The sequence below is a fragment of the Phycodurus eques genome, chromosome 12, assembly GCF_024500275.1.
Source record: "Phycodurus eques isolate BA_2022a chromosome 12, UOR_Pequ_1.1, whole genome shotgun sequence".
Classification (NCBI taxonomy): domain Eukaryota; kingdom Metazoa; phylum Chordata; class Actinopteri; order Syngnathiformes; family Syngnathidae; genus Phycodurus; species Phycodurus eques.
Genome location: NC_084536.1, coordinates 484,267 through 511,873, shown reverse-complemented (window position 1 = coordinate 511,873; position 27,607 = coordinate 484,267). Strand labels below are relative to the sequence as shown.

General features: G+C 48.2%; 1 protein-coding gene across 6 annotated transcripts in view; it reads left to right on the top strand.

Moving 5' to 3' along the window:
- The window catches only part of dgkh (diacylglycerol kinase, eta), a 58,577-nt gene that overhangs the window by 17,508 nt on the left and 13,462 nt on the right, over positions 1 to 27,607 (top strand). For 2 of the 6 annotated variants that reach the window (XM_061691248.1, XM_061691245.1), the window contains exons 4-19: positions 2,660 to 2,740; positions 10,036 to 10,140; positions 11,609 to 11,741; positions 15,773 to 15,879; positions 16,017 to 16,142; positions 16,294 to 16,396; positions 19,949 to 20,111; positions 20,329 to 20,437; positions 21,029 to 21,250; positions 21,317 to 21,408; positions 22,639 to 22,738; positions 22,809 to 23,130; positions 25,745 to 25,876; positions 26,575 to 26,709; positions 27,171 to 27,288; positions 27,365 to 27,475. In XM_061691248.1, coding sequence (XP_061547232.1) covers positions 2,660 to 2,740; positions 10,036 to 10,140; positions 11,609 to 11,741; positions 15,773 to 15,879; positions 16,017 to 16,142; positions 16,294 to 16,396; positions 19,949 to 20,111; positions 20,329 to 20,437; positions 21,029 to 21,250; positions 21,317 to 21,408; positions 22,639 to 22,738; positions 22,809 to 23,130; positions 25,745 to 25,876; positions 26,575 to 26,709; positions 27,171 to 27,288; positions 27,365 to 27,475 — 2,159 coding nt within the window. Of the gene's footprint in view, positions 1 to 2,659; positions 2,741 to 10,035; positions 10,141 to 11,608; positions 11,742 to 15,772; positions 15,880 to 16,016; positions 16,143 to 16,293; positions 16,397 to 19,948; positions 20,112 to 20,328; positions 20,438 to 21,028; positions 21,409 to 22,638; positions 22,739 to 22,808; positions 23,131 to 25,744; positions 25,877 to 26,574; positions 26,710 to 27,170; positions 27,289 to 27,364; positions 27,476 to 27,607 lie in introns of those variants that run through there. The other 4 variants (XM_061691246.1, XM_061691243.1, XM_061691244.1 and 1 more) reach the window with 3 other exon arrangements.

Below are 27,607 nucleotides of genomic sequence, written 5' to 3'. Positions count from 1 at the left end.
CACAATGCATGTTAGTCATAAAAAAAACAATTTTCTTTGAAAATTTTGGTGGTGAAATATCTATCTATAGGATAAGCGATTCTAAACAGATTCGATCGTGACAGCCTTTATATATATATATTTATTTATTTTTTTAATACATGACCAGTAACTACAATGTTTATGGATTATTCAGCCTCAAAATGCTTCATATTCATTATACTGGATATCTTCAATACTACTACTTGGCCCATAAGTCCGGTATCAGTCGAGCTCTAATTCCAGGTTTGATCGCACAAATGAATAATTATCGGCTAAAAGGAAAAAAGGCTTCCATTGTTTGTGCACTATGTCGCTCGTCATCTTCCGTTGCATACGCCGGACCTTCGCAGGTCCATGACCGTGCGTTCCAGACGCCATTCACCCGTCCTCTGGGATTGCCATTGCAGTTCCAGTATATGCATACTGTACACGTACTGTGTGTTCATTCTCGCTTGGCCTAAGACTTTTGCACAGCGTGCAAGTAGAGGGTTTGGAACGCTTTTCCTTTGCCCAGTGTTGCTGTCAGCTTTCATTACAGCTTCCCTCAAGACAGTGTTTTGTGCGTGTGCGCGTGTTATTAGTGTGGGTCCACGCGTGTGTGTGTGTCAAAGGAACTGTAAAAAGCCATGAAATTCACACAAATACACTTAAATATGACCCAACCGTGTGCCAGCCAAAAGCGGAACCGGATGTTTGGGTTGGCACTCTTTGGCCAACACACGCATACGCACGCACGCACTCGCACCGCACATGACAGAATTGTTCTGCTCGTCGCCCATCATCCGCTGCCCCGATGGACACTTTGGACACCCCCTTATCGAACGTCAGCCATTCGGCCAAATACAGTCCATGTTCGCGCTCGCCAGCATGTCCTTGGCAGGCATTGCGTACATTTTGCCGCAGCGGCCACAAAGAAAACATTTGTAGTCGCGCTATTATGTGGTCGAGCTCATTTCCTGCCCGATGGAAACAAGTCAGTTATCGCTTACAAGGTCTGCGTCGTTTGCTCTCATTTGGAGCAATGGTACTGTACCGTACTGTACAGTATGTGCCGGTCGCTCTGCCTTCAACCCTTTCGCAGCCTTTCGACGCCCTACAGCCCCGTCACACGGCCGCAGGAAGCAGACCGTCTCCGATGAAACGTAGCACCGGGTGTTTTGGGGCTTTTGCGGAAGGAGGCTCGGTGCACCCGCAGTGTCTGAGGTCTTGCTGCTAGGCCTCAGGGGCAAATAAAGGCAGCCAAAAACCAAAACTAAGAACCCCAATATGGAATTACTAATACAGTATGTTAATGAAGTTCAACTGTCTTTTTGTTGCATTCTTTTAAAAAACGAAAAAACAAACAAAGAAATTATCAATTGGAATGCACATGGCAACTCATTTCCATGAAAACATTTCGTGGGCTGACACAAGGGCCAAGAAGTACCTGTAACATTTTGCTTTCACTATCCGATAAAAATAGAACACAAAATTTGGGAGCGATCAAGTCGATGCAGAAGTTCACGTGACCGACTTGTGTGTGCTGCCGTATATACGTGCTGATGACGTCACGGTTTTAACCCCAACTTGTTCAAACGTTGCTCTGTCTTCAGACAGTTACATAGGTCAAATCATTCATTTAGACATGTGTGATGTGATATATGTCAGAACGACCGAAGCCTAAACATGAGATATTGTCATCTTTGGTAGCTCTTGAAGCCATCTTGTGTAAAACAAAAGACATTTACTACAATGGCGTCGCTAGGCCTATTTTAAAAACTTGCCAAGCCTCCACCCCAACATCTTTGGTAGTATGTGTTTATGGCGAAGTTTTATTGTCCTAGCGCCCCTAAAACCGATCTTCAGTCCCAAAAGTCTCGGTTGCGTTTTGGGACAAATCACTTTCCGTTTTGGGGCGAGTTCCAAAGCTCTAGAGAGCGTTGGCACGCAAGCCGAGGATAGAGCCACCGCATTTTGTTCGAGGAATATATTTTCTTGCTTCGTGGGCACAGCACGTCAATGATTTTTCAGATGGACTCGGTGGAGGTCTGTGCTCTGCTAACTGCCATTGTAGTTTTCCTGATAAAATAGCAAAACAGAAACATGCGCTATGCAGATGCATGGTTTTCATTGGGCTGCAAATAGTATATGTTCTCACGTACCATTTTGCAACCCAAAGTTCGTGGCTTTGATTGTTTTGTGTGGAATGGGGGCCACAGTGAACCTCTCAAGTCTCCTTGTTCTTCCATTGAGTCCAATACATTTGAGGCCATTGCCCAGCCTTGGCAAGCCTTTCGTTATTTGACTGGTGGACCGGACGTTGCGCAAATGGGTTCTTTTTGCTCAGAACCACAGCGGAGACACTTGGTTCTGCAGGGCATCTATTTTTAAAAAAGCACATGACACCCTTTGAGAAGGTGCGATTGCCATTAGAGGTGCCATCTTGCGCCTCCAACACAAAGCCGTCTGTTGTTGTGTTTGGTTTTGGTGGGCAAAATGCAGACGTAAAATGCTTTCATGCACACTCCATTCCAGGTCTGCCTTGCTTTACCCATGATAAGACGTTTGTCTCATCATCGTCGCTGCCCGCTAAAAATGTGAAGCTCAATGCCAGGAGTAAGAAAGTAGACGCTAACCCCGGTCTCCACCTTTCCCGCAGTCTCTTATCTTTGACGAGGTGGACCTATCGGACGCCAGCGTTGCGGAGTCCAGTACCAAGAACGCCAACAACAGCTTCACGGTGAGTCAGTTCGGAATCAGAATCAGAATCATCTTTATTTGCCAAGTATGTCAGAAACACTCAAGGAATTGTTTCTCTGGTAGTTGGAGACAACAGACAGGCATTTGGACAAAAAAACTACTTTTGAGACATCAAAACAATGGAATTGTAAGTTAACTGTTTGGAAAGTTGATGGCAAGAGGGAAGAAGCTGTCGGAATGTCTGCTTGTTCTAGTTTGCAATGTTCGATAGCGCCTACCTGAGGGAATGCGCTGGAAGAGGTGCTGACCAGGATTCGGAGGGTCCAAAAGGATTTTGCCTGCTCGTCTTAATTCTGGCAGCGTTGAAGTCCTCAAGGGTGGGTCGGGGGGTGCCGCCGATTTTCCCGGCGGTTCTGATTGTCCGTTGCAGTCGTCGTTTGTCCTTTGTTGTGGCAGCACCGAACCAGACTGTGATGGATGCACACGGGACCGATTCGATGACCGCTGTGTCGAATTGCCTCAGCAGCTCCCGCGGCGGCAGGCCGTGCTTCCTCCATCCTCTGCTGGGCCTATTTGAGGACGGAGTTGATGTTGGTCTCCCACTTCAGGTCCAGAGAGTTGACCAAGTTGTCGCTGCCGCCCGCCCGCACGCGCTTGGTGGGGGGGTTAGCTTCATTTCGCTCTTGTCTTCAGAATTTTCCGTATCAAGGTTAGTGTTAAAATAGTTCATGAAGTCCTTCTTGTGGATTATTTAGGCTGCAATTGACTGGTGTCTCTCCCAAAGTCAGCTGGAATCGACTCAAGCTCATGATGAGGACAAGAGGTGTCGAAAACGGATGCAGGAATGGTTTGTTTTAGGCCAGGGTATATTTACAATTGAAATACAGTGGAACCTCGGCTTACGAATTCAATTTGTTCCGTGGCCTCCAAACGTTTGTAAATCGAGGTAATGTTTCCTATTGAAATGAATAGCAATGTAATTAATCCGTTCCAGCTGCGGCACGACGTTATATTGACCTTTTTTTGGATCGGCGTGTGGTTGAAAATAAATACTGTGCAATCTAGAAATAGGTGAAAAGACCATTTCTGATGATGACATAAGAGTGGGTTCGCTAGCAAATCGCTGTGTAGCGTCTTAGCCTTTTCGGATGCAGTAATGTTTTCCGTTCACTGTGGTTACTGCCAGCTCCCACAATGCAGTGCAGCCTTTTCGTTGCATTTTGGGACGTGACGGCCATTGGAGACACGGGGGCAATCGTCGTTATGCGGCGCCAGAAAAGGCACAAAGTTTTGAGCCTTATGTCATGCTTAGGTTTGATTTTTTTTCCAAGATACAGTGACGTCCTTTTGATGAATGGTGGAAAGTTTCTGTACGGTAGACAGGAGAATTTCATCAACTTCAACTTTATCGTGATGCCTTCGGGTTGAAAGACCGTCAAAATATTCCTACTCTACAAGAGCTTCAATATTTCTGGCGTATTTTTAGGTGAAATTGAGATTATTTTTGGCCCCCTCACTTGGGGAAGCACCGCTGACATTTCCTGGAAGCGAGCACAGAGTGTGATGTAACAAACCTGAAATATCAGCGGTGAGGACAAAAACAATAGTTGCCTTCGAAAAATGTCTTCAGTCGTCCCGGGTGATGCTATACTAAGAGGGGGGCGGGGGTTGTCGTTGGGAGAACAGCGCTGCTATTTTTAGGTGCACGCCTTGAAACGCCTGCCTGGGAATGATCGTCGGCCGGATCCGTAAATGAGATTAACTAGCGCTGCGGCTGGTGTGTGCGCGTGTCTTCGAGTGTGTATGCGTGTGTGTGCGCACGCGGGCCACACGTCTTAATCCAAAGGCCCGCGTGAGATGGACACTGAGCATCAGGGTCTCATTTAGAAGGGTCGCAGTTGATGATAACGATGAAGGAGAAAGCCCAAAATAGAACCGAAGGGCGGGGGCGAAATCCCGCAGCGGCGCTCCGTGGCCGCCGCATCGCGGAAGGCACGGCGGCGTGCCGAACGGGGGCGGAATTGAGTTGCCGAGACCTGCGCGTGTGTGTGTGTACAGTATGCGTGTGTTTGCGTGTGTGCACGTGTGTGCGAGTGCATGCGTGTGCAAGTGTGTGTGTGCATACGTGCGCACGCGTGTGCACGTGTGCTGCTGCAAATGCTTGAGTAGAATGAGTGACTGGTGTTTATTGCTTCTGACCAACACGGAGCCCCCGGGCACCAGGTAGCCCCCAAGGACCACGTGAGTAGCCTGCGGGCCTGTTCTGTAACGAGCACACCAGTGACGGGACATTGGGATTTTCTACGAATGTTGTACAATTGTTGTCATTTGAAAATGTAAACACTGGCAGAGATTTATAGAAAAAGTGTTGCATATTGATATTGGTCTGCCTCCAGAATTTTGTGATCATGACGATCGTGACACAAATGCAGTGGAGCACGACTCTGCCACAGCACCCTCACATTGAAATCTCCCCCTGATATACTGTCCACGACATTCCAATATTTAAGAAGGTCACAGATCATCCTCGCCTCAATGTATGTAAATTAGGATTAGCCGATTAGCGAGTTTCAAAATTTGATCCGATCACAAGATGGAGCAATGTCTCTTTTAAATGACTCGTTCAATGACTGTACGTAATTGTGTACTGTATACTGGGTATCTTCAAAAGTATTCTCTAGTCAGGTCATCTATTCCAATCAGTCAGGTCAAACCATCATTACAACATGACAGAAATACCGGGTGCTAACTTACTGTAATTAAATTACTTTATTGTAATTAAATTACTTCACACACACTGAAACTTTAGAGCAGGGGTGTCGAACTAATTTTTACATATGACAATTTGGAATTTTGGTACAGGTTTTAGCAAGAATCTCGGACGTTGACGCACATGATTTGCTTTCACGGGCCACATAAAATGATGTGGCGGGCCGCCTCTGACCCCCAGGCCTTGAGTTTAACACCTATGCTTTAGAGCATGGTTCGACAGAACGTCGGCATGTTTACGTACAACCGTTAGTGTTAGCACTAACTTGCTAGGCTACGTGAAGTTTTGTTGCCTGCTTGGTATTAGAAGTACGTGACCGTATCTCAAGCCATCCTTGAATGAAAGTCCTCTCCCGAGCTCCGGTGACCACCAACACACATTTCCCCCCGTTTTTTTCTCATAATACACGCGGCGCAATCCATTGTTGCCGTCCTTGCCATGGTAACGAGTGAAGGCGGCATTCGCGCCGGTCCTCAGAACTGCGAGGCGGACGCTCTAACCAGTCGGCTACCGTGCCACCTCGTGCAATAGTTGAAAGAGCAAATTCGTTTTCTGATCCGCGCGTTACGTGTTGTCTGTTTCGGACGTCTTGTCCGTCCCACGCCGCCGCCATGTTTTAAATACCTTTATTGGCTGTCAGATATGTACAGTACTACGTCAAAAGACATGCTACAAGGCTAAAAATAAACTAGCTTTTGGATTCAAATATACGCGGAATAAATGTCTTATGTGGAGCCGATCATTGATCGGCTCCACATCTGCTCCCGTCGCGCTCTCAAAACCACTTAATTGCACCTCGAGGCTTGTGCACGTGCGGCAGCGCTGTGCAGTTCCTCGCCCTCGATATTAATGAGGCTCCTCATCGCATTCTCACACACACACACGCACAAACGCGCGCGCGCACACACACATATACAGTTGTGAAGGTCAGTCATCAAGGGAGATTCTCCACGTTTGAGGGATGCCTGCAGCCAATTTGGGAAACGGCTGTTCTTGTTTCCCTCGGCAACCAATCACCGGCACTTAAACCCGACACCAGCAGGGAACAGAGGGCACGCGCACTTTCGGTGACATAGCACATGCCTTTGCTTGACAGCGAGCATCACAACGGCGCACAATGTGCACAAAAGCATTGGGACAGGAAGTAAAACGTGAGGAAAATGTCCAGCGTGTCCCCCTTTCGCAGCTACAGTAGATTTTAGATTTTGGAGTGTGTGTGAATTTTTGTTCACTGATCCAGTAGAGCATTTGTGGCGGTGTTAGTCACTAGTATGTATCACCGTTGTTTAGCAATTTATATTTGATGCTCTTACTACAGGGAAGAGGCAGGTTCAACATTTGCAGAAAATAAAGGGAATTAAAATATTTTCCCTGAGGTACGCCACTGTAAATTGTGTTAAACCCTCCTCATAGAAAATCATGAATCCATATCCAAAGTACACTTTAACTACGCTCCCCAAAATGATCTTACCAAAAACACAGACTTTGTTTTATTTACAGGAAGTTTTTCCATGTAATTTTAGGAGGTAAGTCTAATGCAAGATTCCCACTTCAGTACGTCCATAATAAAGTTTGTTTTATCACTTTCAAATACAGTTTATTGACAACAATACTTCATGTTTACGAGGACCAAAAAGCCAGATCAACGTTTCACTCGATATTCTTGTTTCAAAGAAGATTCAGATTCAACTTTGACAAAAAAAGAAATGGACTGCATTTCCCTGAGGAACTCCACTACAAATTATGTCTGATTGATTGTTACTTTGTTTCACCGCCCTGCTTTTGTCCAAACAGTGACTGTCAGCAACATAACCACAAGCAAGTAACCACGCGAGATCAATTGTTAAAAGGCAACAGGCTAACTAGTCACTGATCGACACTTGAAAATTTGGAAAAATAGGAAACTCCAGTGAAGTACACAAACAAACGTGTGGAGGGTTCCGAATTGAACCAAAGTTGAGTTGATTTTTTGGCGACAGATGACGGACGATAAAACCCCAAGCGTTTCATCGACAGTCCGACGGGAAATGTTCTTAACGTTTCCACCAGATCCGAGAAATATTCCAACTGTTTGCTGGGCTGCCATACAAGCAAAGCAACGCAGACACTTCTTCTCCACTTACACAATAAACCGGGGAAAAGCTAACATGGTTAACCTGGAGGGCATCCGTCCATCCGTCCATCCATCCATTTTCTGAGCCGCTTCTCCTCACGCGGGTCGCGGGCGTGCCGGAGCCTATCCCGGCCATCATCGGGCAGGAGGCGGGGTACACCCCGAACTGGTCTCCAGCCAATCGCAGGGCACATACAAACTAACAACCATCCGCACTCACATTCGGGCAATTCAGAGTCTCCAATTCATGCATGTTTTTGGGATGCGGGAGGAAACCGCAGTGCCCGGAGAAAAGCCACGCAGGCGCGGGGAGAACACGCAAACTCCACACAGGCGGGGACGGGGATTGAACCCGGGTCCTCAGAACTGTGAGGCTGACGCTCTAACCGGTCGGCCACCGTGCCGCCCTGGGGGGGGGGGGGGGCAATTAAAGGGAAATGATCACACACAAACGCGGCGCGCGCGCACACACACACACACACACAAAAGCGCACACACAGGTTGTTTTCCGATGTAAGCGGATATTGATTCGGACTCCTGGGACAGATTGCAGCCATGATGATGGTAATTCATGAGGGGCTTCTCTTTCTATTCATCAACACCGAATCGGGCACATTCGGTTGGAGCACGGTTGGCAAACGGTGATTAAACGGCATCTGGAGTTGGCCTGTATTGGGTGACATTCAAAATCAATAGTGTTCCTTTTTTAAGCCCTTGCCATTAACAGAAGGCTGCAAATTATAATATAGAAGAAGAAGAAGAATCACCTTTTATTGTCATGAACATGCATGCATGCACACAACATTTGTTCTCTGCTTTTAACCCATCACAGTGAACACATACACACGTTAGTGGAACGCACCGGAGCAGCCGAAGCGCCCTGGGAGCATTTCGGGGTATCGGCGTCTCGCTCAAGGACACCGCAGCCGTGAGTCCGGGGGATGTCGGCGGATGGTCCGGTCGGGGTCTTGAACCTAGGTCTAGCTGGTCGTTGAAGGACGGAGCGAGACAGCGTTCAAAATCCAAGCGGTGTGTTCACGTTCCGCAGGGACCCCAAACTCAATCTCCTCCTTTAGAGTGGTCATCAGGTGCGGCGGTGCATCGGCCTGACTTGGGTGCAGGCGGCACGGGTTCTCTTCCCACTCGGCGACGGCGTGAATGCGAGCGCGATCGGTTGTTCGTGTCTGTATGTGCCCCGCGACCGACTGGCGACCGCTTCAGGGCGTAGTCCGCCTTTCGCCCGAAGTCGGCCGGGGTAGGCTCCGGCGCCCCGCGAACCCGAGAACCCGGGAGAAGCGCTGTTGAGAATTGATGGAGGGAGTCGTCAAGTGTTAAAGAAAGTGTAGTTTGCCAACTGAGCCACTAGGTAGCGCAGCAACACCCCAGTTGTGCTTTCACCAGAAAATGTCAAAGCTGTCCGGTTACATTGTAGCCAACTTCAACCAAAATGTCGAATAAAGGGTTTGTTTGGTGATTTCTTAGATTTCTTCCTTTTGAAGTCTACTTGCGTGTTAAGCGCTTGAATACTTGAGACGTGTCGTCAACATAGGCGAAATGGTATTTCCTTCCGTTTTGAGACGAGTTATGACATTTATGGTCAAAAGGTAAAGGTAAAAAAAGGCCCGAGTTAGGCAACTTCCACACGAGTCAGAGCAAGCAAGGACTCAATGCCGCTTTCGTCCACCTTTGAACTGGAACGCATGAAAAACATCCTGACCCGGCCGGTGGGCCTCGTCGCGCTCTTCTGCAAACACATTTGGATCCTGGTCTCTTTGACATGGCGAACGGGGCAGCATTCTTGTTTTGTCTGTTCACAATAACACTTTGGATAAATGAAACAAAATAGTACGTCCTTCTTTCATTCTAAGAAATGTAGAGGGGTATGTTGATGAACTAGTTACACTTTGGAGTGTAACTATGACTAATTGAATGTAGGAGAAACTCCAGGAAATGTCGGAAAGACGTGATCGTGCACAACTACTGTATGAATTTCCCGTGAAGCTTTGTGTTTATTAGTCGTCTTTTGGACTACTTTAGTTTCTCGCTGGCATCTTTGTTTTGTACGTTTGTGCAAATGTTTTGGTTTTATCAAGACAGAGTGAGAAGATGAGTGCGACGGGATGAGGGAGCGCATGAATAAGCGACGGAGAGCTGAGAGGCTGCGTAGCGGAGACTGGAAACACGTGTGGGGTGGCTGGAACCTGTGAGCCTTCGAGCAGCGTGAAGCGCTAAGAGGGAACTGGGAAGGGTCTTAAGGGATGAGCGAGCAAGCATTAATGAGGGAGCGAGAGAGATGTTGAGTCAGGTGGGCTGCTTAGAGGGAGGCGGGGCCGCCTCATCTTTTTCTGCCTTCAAGACGGAGACGAACGCTCGCCGCTCTCAGTCGCAGCGGCGGAGCGGGAAGCGTCCGTCTGCTCCTCCTCATCGTCCTCCTCCTCTTCCTCCCTTCCAGGTGATCACCCCTTTCCGTAGGCTCATCCTCTGTGCTGAGAACCGCAAAGAGATGGAGGACTGGATCAGCTCGCTCAAGTCCGTCCAGTCCAGAGAGCATTACGAGGTAAGAACATGTTTTAATTTAGGCTGTCGACGGGGCTTTGACAAAAGGGAGACTCGATGTGATGGGTACAGTCCGATCTTGTAGTGATACGTGAGGGGAGGGCGGGGGGGGGCAAAGATGTAAACGCACGTGTTGACTATAATAAGACATCTTGGACAACTCACAAGAACTTTTCATCTTCAATGTTGTTGCGGGGCCCTTTCTCGACTTTAAATAATAAACGTGTCGACAGTGCCGGAATGCAGCGTCGCATGCCGACGCGCCTCCGATTTCGGAGGGAACTCTTATATAAGCCCCCCACCCCCCACTCTGTTTTCTGCACCGCAATGCAGCTGCACCCCCAGAGCTCGCACAGGGGGTACACACATGCGTACGCGCGCCACGGCAGCGCACGCGCTCAAGCAGACGTCCGCAGCGGTGGATTGCGCCCGTGTGCGGCGACGCAAGTTTCGAGCGTGAACAAAATTGGATTGCACGCGCCCACGTTCGCTGCTCATCAGGGGCCGCTTTTGCCAAACACGTGCCCATTTTGTTGAATCGTTGACTAGCTTAGGAACACTCATCCACCGATGATGGAACATTTCCTCCAAACTCTTTTTTGGGACCAGGATGAGCAATTTCATACATTCCATGGCGTTGGGGAGATTTGCAGTGAATTGTCAGTTTGTCGTTTTTACAATCTATGAATTTATAGAGCGGCACGGTGGACGACCGGTTAGAGCGTCTGCCTCACAGTTCTGAGGACCGGGGTTCAATCCCCGGCCCCGCCAGTGTGGAGTTTGCATGTTCTCCCCGTGCCTGCGTGGCTTTTCTCCGGGCACTCCGGTTTCCTCCCACATCCCAAAGACATGCGTGGTAGGTTCATTGACAACTCTAAATTGCCCGTAGGTGTGCATGTGAGTGCGAATGGTTGTTTGTTTGTATGTGCCCTGCGATTGGCCGGCAACCGGTTCAGGGTGTACCCCGCCTCCTGCCCGATGACAGCTGGGATAGGCTCCGGCATGCCCGCGACCCGCGTGAGGAAAAGCGGCTCAGAAAATGGATGGATGGATGGATATATATATATATATATATATATATATATATACGTAATCGTTTTAGCTCCTCATCACTTTATTTTCAAAAGCCACAGTTTTGCCACAATTCCGTATGTATTCTTTGACTGAATCATTAGAATGTAGCGATACGATTTTGAGCAGCTGACTTCGTGTCCTTTTATTTTACACAGCAATGTAGTTGCGATTGAATCAACAGCATCTCTGCTGCTTCGGAGCGTGTCATGAAATCCACAATTCCTGAGTTACTTCAAGACGCCAAATAGCAAATTCTTAACGATGAGTTAATTTCCCACGGATGCCCGTCGTCGACCTCGAACGGCCAGGACAATGATGTGTACTGTGCTTGCCTTGTGTTTGTTTGTACCCGCTATCCCGGTGCCGCCAACCTATTGTAACCTCTCCTTTGCCAGACGGCTCAGTTTAATGTGGAACATTTCTCAGGGATGCACAACTGGTACGCCTGCTCGCACGCACGACCCACCTTTTGCAACGTCTGCAAAGATAGCTTGTCGGGGGTCACGTCTCACGGCCTCTCCTGCGAAGGTACGTAAACGCGTACCAACACGCGCACACGCAGTTTAATGGCGATGGCCTGACAAAAGGTTTATGTGGACAATACCAACCTGACACTTCATTCGGTACACGTGCACAATCACTAGCATAGGAGTTTCTTCATTTGCTCAGCATTGCAAGTTAGTGAACGTTGTCGTGTTGATTGGGTTTGCAGTTCGGGATGGTATACAAGTGCACTGCATCAAGCTGCGAGCTTGTTGTAATATTTTGCTCTGTACACTTTGGCGTGAAAGCTTTCATCATGAGATGTCCGCAGATTTCCTGTCACATCCAAAGGATTCAATTGAAAGAGTTTTGACATTTTCCGTGACGCCGCCACCAAAAAGTACCGGTGATGACAAATAGAAAAAGTCTCATGATAACCGTCGTACCCGAAACTTTATTGACGTAGGAAAGATTCTGTCTACTCGTTCTGAGCGGTAAAATCAATTGCACATAAATTGCATACATTTTACAATACATTTCTATACGTCAAGTTTTCCCCCAATATCACTTTCCTTCACGAACAGCGGGGAACGCTGTACATAGACGTATGCCAAACTCTAAAATTGTTCTGTGAGACAGTTGTATGACGGCAACGATTTCATTCCTGTTATTTCCTAAAAGAAATGTTTCTTTTGAAATTAGCACAACGTTTCACAGAGCCAACTGCGTTCCAGTTGTTTTAATCCCATATAGCCGATTTTTGTGGCCATATTTGCAAAAGTATTGTTTTGTACATTTTTCTGTGATCTAAAATGCCCAGCACAGTACAAAGATATTGCAAATAAATATCAGAATAGCTTGAAAAGGTTTGAAAGTTTCACATTTTATCCAGATTCAGCACGTTGACGTACAGGACTCCTCGTAGGCCGGTCGCTTTTGTGAGCCGCGGGGAATTAGTGCGCTTCCTCGTTCCAAATCTGTTGCCACAGACGAGATCAAATGGGTGAACGAGATCAAATAGCGTGTTCCAGACTCCAGACACTTGTGCAACACCGCCGCCACGGCGCTCTCTCTGTGTGCGCAGCGTTCTATGCACAGTAGAAAACAGATAGAGCCATCGTCACCGTGGCCGCCACGGCAATGCACCACATTCAACATGGCCGCCACGTAGGCACGGGAGGAAGGACTTTTGGAATTGAATCTTGTCAGGGGCGTCGCCAGGTTTTATGGCTAGTGGGGGCTTAGCCCCCAGGAGAGGCACAGGATGTCAGCGAATTGAGCATTTCGCAAACAGCTAATGAAGAAATTGAAGAAGAAAGAAAGAAATTGCGTTTGAAGATTTTTGGACAGATTTGAAAACAACAATACAACACTGGGTGAAAGTTTAGATTGGTTGTGTTATTTCAGTCTGTTTTGAATACAGTACACAAACACAGGAAGTATGTTTCTAGCATTCACCACAAAAAACAAATATGTACACATTGTTTCAGTATATGCAAAACTGTCTGCAAAAAAGGCCACTGAGTTCTCACAAGGTCAGCAAAAACTGATGATTTTCAATGAACAAAAGATAGACAGAGACAAATTTGGCTTTGAGGCGTGAACAATGCAATGGCCAACGACTTGGTGGGTGGGCGCGTCGAAGGGTGCAGTTTGTTATTGAGGGTGGCAAATACTTTGTTGCGACTCAGAGAAGTCAAGTGTCTTTTTCCATCGACACGAGTGCAAGACCTACGAATTCTTTCCCGTCAAGATACGTCGAAACACATCGAATTAATAATAACTGCTCAGGTTAGAGGCTACTGACATGACTGGCTCACAACACAATAACGTACTTTTGACGTCGCAGAGATCATATGTGACGAAATGATCACGCTGCTTTGAATCGACCCTGTTTCGTTGGTACTTAAAAAAAAAAAAAAAAAAAAAGAACAAGAATAACAATCAAAAAAACAAGCTATTTATTCAGGGGGGCTTAAGAACATCATAGGGTGGCTGAAGCCCCCCTCCGTTGACGATCGGCCGGGGGTTGCGTCATGATTTGCCTAGATTTGGGCAAGTTATTTTTTCAGGCGGCAACCCCCCCAATCTAGGGGCATCGCACAGGGCGCCGTTCGGTTCAGGACCGCCACTGGTCTGTATTGTAGTTTGTTAAATCAGTCGCAAATCTGCAAGCAGTCGCTTCGAAGTGAACAAATGCACGAGTATTGTTCCTGGCTATTGAAGCAATACTGAAATGAAACCGCCCGCTGTTGTTGCTCCGGTCATCTTCGCTATCCAGAAGAAGGAGAGGCAGCTATCAGGGCTTGTCTTTCAAAATGCTTGCTCAATTTTGGGTCAAAGGTCATCTCGATACTTTTTCTGGGCACCTTTTACTGTATCTCCTGAGTACAACTGTTACTCAGGAGATACAGTACAACAACTGAAAAGGAAAAAGTAGGGCTGCGCGATAACTGTTTTTTGTCGGTGACCAACTGGTTTGAGCGTCTGCCTCACAGTTCTGAGGACCGGGGTTCAATTCCCGGCCTCGCCCGTGGGGAGTTTGCATGATGTTCTCCCCGCGCCTGCGTGAGTTTTCTCCGGGCACTCCGCTTTCCTCCCACATCCCAAAAACATGCGTGGTAAGTTAATTGAAGACTCTAAAATGGCCCGTAGGTGTGAATGTGAGTGCCAACGGTTGTTTGTTTCTGTGTGCCCTGCGATTGGCTGGCAACCGGTTCGCCTCTCGCCCGATGATGGCCGGGATAGGCGACCCTTGTGAGGATAAGGAGCTCAGAGAATGGACGGGTGCATGGATTATCGTGCATCCCTACAAAAAAAAGGGGCACCACGGATACGCCATAAGTGGTGTCCTTTTTTTCATTTGACATTTACAGTTATGTTTCGTGTTAATCGATAGTGTAGTGATAGCAGCATCCAGGTAGCGCAACACAGCGTCTTTTACTTGCGTCTACGCGTCGTTCAAGGACAAGCATGTGTGTGTGTGTGTGTGTGTGTGTGTTAGGGGTTCAGTGTTCCATTCATAATTGTCTGCATGGGAAATGTTGATGAAACATGATACTATGAATATTAATGTTTCATGAGTAGTGTAATAATTAATTGTGTTGCTCATTGTCTTCATGCACACGTTTTTCTGTATTTCTTGCTTAACTGCATCTCACTTGAGTGATCAAAACTGTTTGATATGAATAGCATTGGTCAACAACAAAGGTTTTGGAGCTGATTTGACATGTTTTCGCTTTCCAGGTTCAAATACATGGAGGTTCATGCTCTGAATTTTGAACAATGATGAAATTATATTCAATTTACAGGTGCTTACTTTTATCAATTTCCACAATTCAATTTAGAGTACACTGCAAAAACGCAAAAGCCTACCAAGAATATTTGTCTTGAAAGTCCCGAAACTAATCTGACGAACACTTCAAATAAGAAAGTAATTGCACTTTCGGTTTCAAGCTAAGTAAAAATGAGCTTGAAACAAAAAACAAATGGCTTTTTACTTGATGTGCCTTATTTGAATGACTGTATTTTTGACTAGAAATAAGAGAAATGTTCTTGTGTTTTTGCAGTGTTAGCAACGTTTGTAACGTTTGATCAATAAACTGTGAACCACTTGGTGTCTAAACCTCACCTGGACAAGAGAAACAGATTCAGCCGTGCAAAATTGTCCTCAAGCCGTTGAAAAAAATAATTTCAAAAGGTTTGGAGCCCCGTGTAATGCTGTGTGGCTGCTGAAATGTGACACAGTGCAGTACAACCACAGCAAAAAACATATTCTTCATTCAATCCATTGCACAGGTGTCATTTTGCATCCAGTTTTCATTTTGCATGTGTACCTAATGAGGGGGTCTGTGAGTGTCCGCCCCCCCATTTATTGGTTTCTCCCTCCTGGCTTCTTATTATCTTGAATCCTCATTGACCAGGGGTCAGCTCAATCAATGTACATGTAATATACCGTTGTATGTAAAAAATTTAAACGTAAACTATACTGAAAGTGAAAACGCTATCGACGGTGCGCAGATTTGTTAGTGAATTCTTCAATTGTGAGTGAGCTTTTTTGTGGTTGCACTTTTCAGTCTGTAAGTTCAAGGCCCACAAACGCTGCGCCGTTAGAGCCACTAACAACTGCAAATGGACCACGCTGGCCTCCATCGGCAAGGACATCATCGAGGACGAGGACGGGGTGGGTGTGCGCGCCTGTCGGATGAAGTCCGCTGATCATCGTGAAAGCAAAACAAGACGACAGTGTCGTCGTTCATTCAAAGAAGCTGACCGCATCATAATGTTGAGTCGTAAAACGTGTTCGTGTGTGACCGACAGATCGCGATGCCTCACCAGTGGCTGGAGGGCAACCTGCCCGTCAGCGCCAAGTGCGCCGTGTGCGACAAGACGTGCGGCAGTGTGTTGCGGCTGCAGGACTGGCGCTGCCTCTGGTGCAAAGCCATGGTAAGACGTGCAAAAAAACAACAACACCTGAGAAACGCCAGCTCTTCACTTCCCTCCTCCACACATATTCTTGTTATAGTGCACATACAATATCAGAACAAGACAAGCTTTTTCTAATGTCAAGTGTGTGTGTGTGTGTGTGTGTTTGCAGGTGCACACAGCCTGCATGGACGTGTACTCTCGCAAGTGTCCTCTAGGTCAGTGCAAAGTCTCCATCATCCCTCCGACGGCCCTCAACAGCATCGACTCGGATGGTGGGCGACACGCACGCACGCGCGCGCACGCACGCACGCACACATTGGTCTGACGTGATTGTAGGCGAAAAGTCCACACGCTGTTGCTATCCGAAGTCAAAGCAGCGAATATTATCACGATAAGATGCACGAGGCTGCTCGGCGCCAACCCGCGCAACCAAAAGTGCGTCCGCTCACTTCTGTTCTGACCTGTGTGGTTAATTTCTTGCACCTGCGCTTCCGAGTCGTTTGTCTCCCGGGAGAACTCCGACTTCCGTCTGGCAAGGGGTGAATGAAGACTTCGAGACACTTGGCGTTTGGGCTAATTCGATTTATTGACCGAGCCTTAGTGTCGTAGCGGCTGCTACGTGGCCGAAACACCCCGGGATCTGGGTTTGTCAAGGTTTCATTCTCTGGGCGTGGAATTAGCCCCTCCTTGGGGCACCCGTGAGAGGGCCGTTCCTCATGACCATATTTGGACTCGCACTCCCCTGCGGGTGTGTCTTTACTCTGTCAAATTCCCCCCTCCCCGGGGCCCTCGGTTGCGATAATGAAAACCAGTCCTCTCCGATGACCTGACCCCGCTTGTAAATACCAGTCAGGTTTCGGTCGAGGGCGAGCCGGAAATCCCGCTATCCATATAACTGATTTAAGGATGCCCTCGGATTTAGACGTACGAAGAAAAGATAGTTGGAGTGAATACAGGTCTCCCACCCTTTGACCTGTGCAAAGGAACTCTGATTGTGTTACTATTAAAATATACTCCACCTGTTTGCGCACCAGCCGCCCGTCCGGATTTTGGAGATCGACACGCTTTCATTCCGTTAGCTTCCGATGCTATCGCTATTAGCTGTTGTTGTCTTGGCCATAATTACAACTTCAAACGCTAATACTAGCATTTGAAGTCTTATTGTTTATTAGTAAACTGTAAATATTTTCATCCTTAAGTCAGACGGGTTGAAATGAGCAAAAAAGGAAAATCGAAATCAAACTTCCCTCGGAAGCGAAGCGGCCGACGACCGACGACACGGCTTCCCTGCGAAAGCGGAATGTGGCGCCGCTCGATCAAAGTGAAAAAAAACAACCTTTGTGTACGTTAACGCTCCAAAACGAGTGATTGCGGAGGGTTCGTTCGTCATCGGAGCAACGTTGCAGTTGCAAGACGGCCTTCGGGTCGCAAACGGTTTTCCCCGTTTGACTTTGTTTCAACTTTTGTGTTTCGCAGCTTAAAGTTACCCTCGCTGGCATCGAGGCGAGGCTCAAAATAGACGTGCGCCCACAAGCTGACAAGCTCAAATGGATTCGGGAGAGGGCGAAGCGCTTCACTGCGCGCAGTGAGCGTCACGCCCGTACAATATGTGTGTGTCTCAACACACGCGTGTGTGTGCGTATATCCAAAAGAGAGCTTGCGTTAAACTCACTTGGAATTACCACCTCGTAAGTGTTTGATTCAATTAGTGTCCAACACACACACACACACACGAGTGCGTGTGTAAAAAGGTCGCATCGGCGAATCGCTCGATGACGGCAGAGATGCGGCAGATGGGGAATCCTTTCAAAGGGGAAGGAGGAGAAGTGGAAAGCTGGAAGAGGGCGAGTCACTCGGAATCCCTTCTCACTCTCTCTCTTCACATTCTGCGATGTCGGTTGCTCGTAATTGGCCGGCGGGGAGACGGCGGCACGTGCTGCGGCATCGTGACCGCCCCCTGTCCCCACCTTCTTTCTCCGCCCCACCTCCGATCCTCCATCCTTCCTGGAGAGAAAGAGAGTGAAGTGATGCCAAAGCAGCATTATAGTGGAACTCAAAATATTAGGGATGGTGGACGCGCTCGTGGATGGCGTCTGCGTTGCGCCTGCAATTCACTTTGCGTCGATGCCGCGTGCGCGGTCACCCGCTCGCAGTCGTAACTCGATTCGTCTCACGGACGTGCTAAAACGTAAACGGCGAGCACAAGCGGCGGCTTCTGTGCGTTCGTTTCAGTCTTAGCAATTAAAGCGCTGACAGACATTTGAAACACGACCGAGCATCTCCTGCGTTCGTCGTATCCCGATATAACGACCCGACGAGTGTCTATTGAGAATGGTTATTTGTGCGGGCAATTGAGAACAGATTGCCAACCTGGCTGCGGACAGCAGCCACAAAACAAAGCCACTCCAAATAAATACATACAGTATACAACGAACTGTACAAAGCCATACACGGCATACTGGCGGCCCGGCGCCGTGGGGTTTTCTATCTTTCCTTGTCGTCCTTTTTATGGGGGCGAGGGGAAATGAGCCTGAAAATGTTTTGCGTCAATCATCAGCGTATCTTCGCAATTCGCAGTCCGGCCCGGTCCCGATCCCCCGCCAGTAGCGGTGGTCCGCTGTAGTTACGTCTTCACATAATACATGACGTCATCGCACATGATGAGCAAAAGTTTCATAACAGCCGAAAAAACAGTGCAGCGATCATATCCGATGTCCCTCAATAACGTTTTGCAATTCCTGCACTGAAGTTCGTACGTGACGAGCGGCGGGACGGTGATCAGATTCTCACAGTACGACAACCGTCAGCAAAAGTGCCGCAGTATTGCAGCTCTTCTTTTGAAGAAAAACATTTCCATTCAACGCAATCTATTTTATTTTTCAACGAAATAGAGAATAAGCATGTTCCACCTTAAGTATAAATAAATAAACAAACAAATAAATATGAATCCTTCGTAAATCTTCCATCAGTGGTGAGCTATTTTTAGAACAAACCAGCTGGCTACCCATGTGGTCGTCGGGGGCGGCACGGTGCCCGCGGGCGCCATGTTGGTGATCCCTGCTCTTACATCGTGCTGCAAAAAATATATATACAGCAACAAATACAAAGACAAACGTATGAATTTACAATTCAACTTCTAACTCTTGAGCCTTTTAAGTGGTTTTTCTGTGAAACAAATTTAAAGTGACAAAAATGACATTTTGTGCAGACAAAAGAAAAAAAAAAATCAGCATCCAGATAAGATGTGGATTCGGTTTCCCTGTTTTGGAGAAGATTCTCTCAGAAGGGCCCGTGAGCAACATTTGTTTCCCAGAATTTCCACCGTCAATAAAATGGAATGGTCTCGCATCGTGCCGCTGTCACTCGTTTCCCGATGGACGCGTTCTTCTCGTTTCCCGTCTCCAAAAAAGCAAACTACCGCCGACGGACAGCGTTGCGGTAATTGAAAGCTGGACTTTGCAAGACGGCGGGACACCTTCAACACGGTGTCAAGGCAGGTGAGCAAATACTTTTGGCAATATTGTCTGTTTTATACGACGGAATAAGAGGCAGTTTGCCGTTGGAAAGTTGTTTGTAAATAACGGTTAAGTTGGAAAAAAGATATATTATCCAGTGCACGACAAAACGCAACATCAAGAGAGAAACAAGTTGTTCTGTTTTTGCACCAAAGCGTATGGAAAATACGCACGAGCGGGACAGTCGATCGGACCGAGTCGCGCCGTCACCTGCGCTGTCCCGCCCTCGAGCAAATCTGCACACGCCGCCGATGTAACCGCGGCTGCGGCGTTCTGTCGTTTGAACGTGTGGCGCCGTTTTCCCGCCAGGCTTCTGGAAGGCCACCTGTCCCCCGTCCTGCGCCAGTCCCCTCCTGGTCTTCGTCAACTCCAAAAGCGGGGACAACCAAGGAGTCAAGTTCCTGCGCCGCTTCAAGCAGCTGCTCAACCCGGCGCAAGTCTTCGACCTGGTCAACGGCGGCCCGCACCTCGGGTGAGCGCCCGATTCGAGCGCCTGCCAAAACCAGAACGCTTCGTACGTCTCTTGTATCGGATGTCATTTGTTCGTGCCGGTGTACCTAACGCCGGCACGAACCCGTAAGTGTACGCGGTATACCGTCTCGACGCCCAGCAGGAGTAGCGCTGAAACGCTTTTGAGAGAATTTGGAATGATATTTCTGATCATATGCATGCATTGTACGTGTGGTCAGTCTCCGCCTGTTTCAGAAGTTTGACAACTTCCGAATCCTGGTGTGCGGCGGCGACGGCAGCGTGGGCTGGGTGCTGTCGGAGATCGACAAACTCAACCTACACAAGCAGGTGAGCGCAGAATCGCCGTACTTTGCAAATGTGCGCCTCCGATTTTGCCATCGGGAAACAAACAGGGTGGAAGCCGAACGCAAACACGAACAGCGCCACCTACAGAGCCACGTAAACTGTCTCTCGGATGACCTGACTTATTAGCGTCTGCCTCGCTCCAAATTACGTTTTAAACTCCGCTTTTATTTGCTCAATTTGAGATTTTAGCGAATAGCAAATAAAAGTCTTCCCCCCCGAAGACGCCCCCCATAGTAAAGGATGTCTAAAGATCCTTCAAACGTCGTTTTTCATGATTATCTTTCAAAAAATCTGCAATCACGATAAAAAAAAACTGTATATTGAAATATTGTACGAGAAATGGGTCAAATCTGCTGGTGATCAGATTTAGTGAATGAAAGGTTTTTGTTTTTTTGGATCCAAATATCGTGAACAAGTGTTTTGTTGCCATCTTGTGGCATCTGCAGGCAATTGCAAACATTTGGGATAGGTGTCAAATACTCGCAGCAGCTTTAGCTCCCAAAAAGGAGCCAAAACGTTTGCAATGAATTCCACAACGAGACGCCGACTCGAGCCGCTCGCGTTTCCTCCCAGTGCCAGCTGGGGGTGCTGCCGCTGGGCACGGGCAACGACCTGGCGCGCGTGCTGGGCTGGGGCCCGTCGTGCGACGACGACACGCAGCTGCCGCAGACCCTGGAGAAGTTGGAGCGCGCCAGCACCAAGATGCTGGACCGCTGGAGCATCATGACCTACGAGATCAAGATCCCGCCCGAGCGCGGCCGCCCCGACGCGCCCGACGCCTCCGACGGCCGGCAGGTAGGGCGCGCCGTGGCGCGGGTGTCCTCGTTTTCGCATTCTAATGAGCGTGTACGTTGGCTCCAGTTTGACATTTCGGCTTACGAAGATTCTGTGGCAGCTCATCTCACCAAGATCCTCAAGTCGGAGCAGCACTCTGTGGTCATCTCCTCCGCCAAGTAAGTGAGCCGCCCGCGTCGGCGCCCGTTCATAGGAAACTCGCAAACTAAAACAACTGTCCTTTTTAGCAGACTTTTCAACCAAACTTTGAAACATTGATTTTTGAGACATTTAACGTTCATACTGACGAGCAATCTGGACGACTTTTTCGAAGGCAATTCATAAATCAAAATGGACGCCATATGCTTCACCCACAGATCCAGGGTTGACGACTCATAAATGTATTGATTTGGCTTTTTTTCTTTTCTTTTTACTGCCTCACAGTCGTGAGGTTGCGGGTTCAAATCCGGCCCCGCCTGTGTGGCGTTTGCATGTTCTCCCCGTCGCGCCTGCGTGGCTTTTCTCCGGGCACTCCGCTTTCCTCCCACATCCCAAAAACATGCATGAATCGGAGACTCTAAATTGCCCGTAAGTGTGAATGTGTGCGCAAATGGTTGGTTGTTTCCATGCACCCCGGCGACCAGTTCGGGGTGTACCCCGCCTCTCGCCCGAAGATAACTGGGATTGGCTCCCCCGCGCCCGCGACCCGCGTGAGGAGAAGCGCGACAGGAAACGGATGGAGGGATGAATGGAACCTATCCATAATTATTTGCCGGAAAGCTCAGCTACTTGCAGTTCTTGTACTCATTCTAAAATGCCACAAGATGGCGCCAAAGGCCTTTCCGATCGAAAAGTAGAAGATTTGTTTGGAGAATGTCGAAGTGATACATCCCAACTTCGTGACAAGAGAGTCTTTGCATGTATTTTTTCAAAATCACATCTTCTGTAAGCCGTTTTTTCAAGGCTAATGTAAGATGAGTTCTGTAGAAAAGCGCCTTTTCTAGCCCATCATGGCACCCGCCTGTTCCCAATGAGCCTGTTCACCCGTGGGATGTTCCAAACACGTGTTGGATGAGCATTCCTCAACTTTCTCCGTCGTTTTTAGTACGTGTTGCAGCCGTAAAATTCCAAGTTCATGATTATTTGCTAAAAACAATCAAGTTGATCCGTTTGAACATGAAATATCTTGTCTTTGCAGTGCATTCAATGAAATATAGGTTGAACATGATTTGCAAAATCATTGTATTCTGTTTTGATTTACGTTTAACACAACGTCCCAACTTCATTGGAATTGGGGTTGTACATATAAGATGGAATCGCAGTGTTGGTAGAGAATGTCAGTATCATGCCTTTTATTTTCTAGTATACCAACATCTCTTTCATTGTTAGTATTTCTGATACTGTTTCAGGATTCTGTGCGAAACGGTGAAGGATTTAGTCGCCAAAGTAGAGAAAGCCTACGAAAAAAGCGCAGAGAATGCTGAGGACTGCGACAGCATTTCTCTGAAGGTGCGTGGGAAAACGGTCACGGCGTCAGGTACGCCCACGTCAATTACATTGTGCCCGTGTATATGACCAGTGTGCCATCCTGAACGAGAAGCTGGACTCCCTCCTCCGAGCGCTCGACACGGAGCGCCAGGCGCCGCCGCCCCGAGCCGCTCCTCCTATCGTGGAGGAGGAGGAAGAGGAGGAGGAGGAGGAGGCGGCGGCGGAGGACGCCGAGGAGGAGAAAGCGGACGAGGAGGCCCCCGGCGAGGAGAGCCTGACGGAGCTGAAGGAGAAGCTGGAAGAGGAGGAGACGGAGAAAGGCGGCGGCGCTTTGAAAAGTCGCCAGCAGCTGACGCTGAGGGCCGACAGTCTGAAAAAAGCCTTGCGGCAGATCGTGCGGCAGGCCGAGAGAGGTAACGCATTTTCCGCTGCCGCGGCTAAAACGCGATTCCAGTCGAGACACACGTGCGCGCGTAGCCACTCGGGGCTGCTCGAGCACTTGCCGTTTCGCCCTTGATGAAAAAAGGGCCCTTTTTGCTGCAGTGCATTTTGCTTGTTCTTCATTCATCCATATTTCAAAGAAAAAATGTAGACAAAATGTTCTGAAATCTGACCAGAATTCATTTGAGTTTTGGGGAGAATTGTACTTTGCCTCCTGCTCCCAAAAACCTGCCACTTGGTCACTGGAGCCTCGGAGCACTGTTGCGTGAACACAAATAGACACAGACGTTAAACACATAACCTGAAAAAAATACGTAACACATACTTCATCAAGCATGTACATCGACATGTGTTAAACTAACTTATTATTTGATTATTTTCCAGGAAAAGAGGGGAGAATTATGTCAGTTTAATACATTTTAATCATGTGCAACCCAAAATTAAGTCCAGTGGAACCTCGATTGAACGGACTAAAAGGGGCGGGAGGTCGTCCCGTGTAGCCGATTCTCCGTCACATCGAATTATTAATGTATTCATATTTTTAGGGCTTATGCACCCATATTACTGTACGGGACAAAATGATTGTTTTGTAGGTTTTTTCATGGCCTAAAACACCCAGTAAGCTACAGTACAAAGTTATTGTAAATACATTTTTAAAAAAGCTTGAAAGTGTTTGAAAGTTTCCCATTTTATCCAAACTTAGCACACCGGTGTGCGTGGTCACGGTGACATTGTTAATGTACAGTACTCACCGTAGGCGCTTGCTTTCACAAGCCCCAAGGAATTAGTGTGCTTCCTAGTTCCAAATATGTTGCCAAAGGCGAACGACTTGACAAAAAAATTAGCACGTTCCAGACTTCAGAGACTTTTGTTTTGTATTCCTCGGAGTTAATATTGCCGCCATGCCGCTCTCGATGCACAATAGACGCACATCATGCACATCGCGACACGTCGATGCCCCACATTCAACACGGCCGCCACGTAGGCACAGGAGGCGCGTCTTTTAGTCGGATCGAGTCATATTGTATATCAGTGACCCGGAAATACGTCGGTCCCGTTCTCTTCCTGCATTGCACCACAGCGCCAGTCAACGACAGTGGCCAATTCTGGAACGGCAGTTTCAGTGACAAATGGAAACTCTTTTTGGACACATTCCGTCCGTTTTATCCATCCATCCATCCATCCATTTTCTGAGCCGCTTCTCCTCGCGCGGGTCGCGGGCGTGCCGGAGCCTATCCCAGCTGTCATCGGGCAGGAGGCGGGGTACGCCCTGAACCGGTCGCCAGCCCATCGCAGGGCACATACAAACAGACAACCATTCGCACTCACATGCACACCTACGGGCAATTTAGAGTCTCCAATTTATGCATGTTTTTTGGGATGTGGGAGGAAACCGAAGTGCCCGCACCGTGCCGCCTCCGTTTTATCCGTTATCCGTTATATATCGGGGTCCTTATCAAGGTTCCATTGTACTTCTTTTCAGAGTAGGTACTACTCTAGGCACGGTGGACGACTGGTTAGAGCGTCTGCCTCGCAGTTCTGAGGACCGGGGTTCGATCCCCGGCCCCGCCTGTGTGGCGTTTGCATGTTCTCCCCGTGCCTGCGTGGCTTTTCTCCGGGCGCTCCGCTTTCCTCCCACATCCCAAAAACATGCATGCGAGGTTGATTGACAACTCTAAATTGCCCGTAGGTGTGAATGTGAGTGCGAATGGTTGTTTGTTTAAATGTACCCTGCGATTGGCTGGCAACCAGTTGAGGGTGTACCCCGCCTCCTGCCCGTTGATAGCTGGGATAGGCTCCAGCACGCCCGCGACCCGCGTGAGGAGAAGCGGCTCAGAAAATGGATGGTACTACTCTTTTTTCTTAATTGTCTGAACGATTTTCTTTTTTGGGGTGCTAGGGCACCTGGCCCCGATAATGTCTGCTCACGTGCCTGCCTGTCAGACACATCATTGAGAGGAAACACCAAGATGCGATTAATACGATCGATCAGCTCGTGGTGTTTTATTGGCACTTTTACAGGTACCAGTCGGCCACCGTGCTGCCTGCCATCTATTATGTAAAAAAAAAAGTGGCAATATTTTTATTGAAAGAAAGTACGGTGGACTACTGGTTAGCACATCCGCCTCACAGTTGTGAGGTTGCGTGTTTACATCTCGGCCCCGCCTGTGTGGAGTTTGCATGTTCTCCCGGTGCCTGCGTGGCTTTTCTCCGGGTGCTCCGGTTTCCTCCCACATCCCAAAAACATGCGTGAATTGGAGACTCTAAATTGCCCGTAGGTGCGAATGATTGTTTGTTTGTATCTGCCCTGCGATTGGCTGGCAACCAGTTCAGGGCGTACCCCGCCTCTCCCGCAACCCGCGTGGGGATAAGCGGCATTGGAAATGGATGGATGGATTGTTTTTGTTATTCATTATTTTTGTTATGTCATTGAAATTATTTAGGAATGGATTTTTAAAAATATCCTTCTTGTGTTCCTTTCGGTCCGTCCATAATTTTCCGCAACGTATACAATTTGCGGCATCCCTCCAACTTGCACTCGCAGCGGTGGCGCAGTACACACGTGTACGTCTTTTGCATGTTCAGTGGTGGACGAGCAGAACGCCAACACGGACGAGTCCGAGCCGACGTCCCCGCTGGAGTTCCGGAAGGACAGCGAGGAGGAGAACCGGGACAGCGAAAAGGACGAGGACACCAAGGAGCTGGAAGCGCTAGCGCGTACGTTTGTTTTATGGCACACTTCGAAAAAAACCTCTGCCTTTTTGTGTTTAACAAACATATACGACGTTCGTCACAATAGCCTAATCCCTCACTCCATCGCCGTTCATTTATTGCGGATTCAGTGGAAGGCGGATTTTGTTTTTTAAATGTGGCGGCAATGACTCGCAGGAGGTCAATTGGGGACACAATGTACCGTATTTGTCGAAAACACAAGCCAAAGTCAGGGTTTTAGGAAATCAATTCACAAATAGCAACCTTGGGCTGGCGAACCGCTAATGCAGTTTTTTTCAACTGGGGTCTGTGGACCCCTAGTGGTCCGTGGTGTAATTGCAAGGCGTCTGTGAAAATCAAATATCTTTTTAAAAACCTTCTATGCCATTAACAGTATACAACTGGGATTATTTTCCTCAAATGTGACCGAGACCTCTATTTACCTAAACTTCAGGGCGCATTCATGCTATTATGGGCGTATTAAGGTTAATGTTTAGGGCGTATTCGGTAAGATGCCGCCGTTACCCAACCGAGCAAACGTAAGCCGAGCCATCCGAAATAAGGGCCTCGGTTTGATGAGAAGAGCTCGCAGCCGACTTCAATTTCAACCTATTTTGTTTCATGGAGACATGTAAGCGCTAGAAACCTAAAGAGAAGTGTGTGTGCGTGTGTGTGTGTGTGTGTGTGTGTGTGCTCACGCGTAGCCGTCAAGACCGTCTGTTCTCCCACAGACAGGAGAGGAAGTCGCAGCACGCAGTCGTACGCTTCCTTCAGCATCACGCCTTTCACCACCAGCAAGGAGAACCTGCCTGTGCTCAACACACGCATCATCTGTCCTGGTACGCACACGCACGTCCACACGTGCTCCAAATAACGCACGATGAGACGCTCAAATCTTAGACTGAGGAAGCTCGTGGTTTTCATCAGCCGTTTTTGTAGCCGACAAAATCAAAACGTGGCACGAACGGGGAAGATTTCGCCGGTGCCGACCCGTTGCCGTGGTCCTTAACGCCCCCCGGCTCACGTCGCTGCTGTCCGCCTCGTGAGACCTCCAGATCTCAACCTCTCTTTTTTGACATGCAGTTGAAAAAAAGTCTCTTTTCACAGAAGGAGTACAAATCCGAGATACTGTATCTGTTTTCAAATGTAAGGAGTAAAAATAAAAAGTCAGTCAAATAAATAGTACACATACCGCACCTGAAAACTGAAGCAAGTGTAGCAATACAGAGTGAAAAACACAAAGGAAACTTTGAACTGATCTGCTGAGCTAATGGACCTGCGTGCGCGTGTGTGCATGTAGGACTGAGGGCCGGTCTGGCGGCCTCCATAGCAGGAAGTTCCATCATTAGCAAGATGCTGCTGGCCAACATCGACCCCTTGGGTGCCACCCCCTTTATTGATCCCGACCTGGACTGCCTGTAAGAACTGAATCCCGTCCGGTGTTTGCGCGCGTGCGTGCGTGCGAGTGAGCTGACCGTCCTGCTGCTCCATCAGAGAGGGCTACATGGAGAAATGCGTGATGAACAACTACTTTGGCATCGGACTTGACGCCAAGATCTCCTTGGAGTTCAACAACAAGAGAGAGGAACATCCAGAAAAATGCAGGTGAGCTTTTTCTGATTATTTACGTCTCAGGTCATGTTGAGAATCAGAATCCTCTTTATTGCCAAGTATGTCCAAAAAACACCCAAGGAATTTGTCTCGGGTAGTTGGAGCCGCTCGAGTGCGACAACAGAC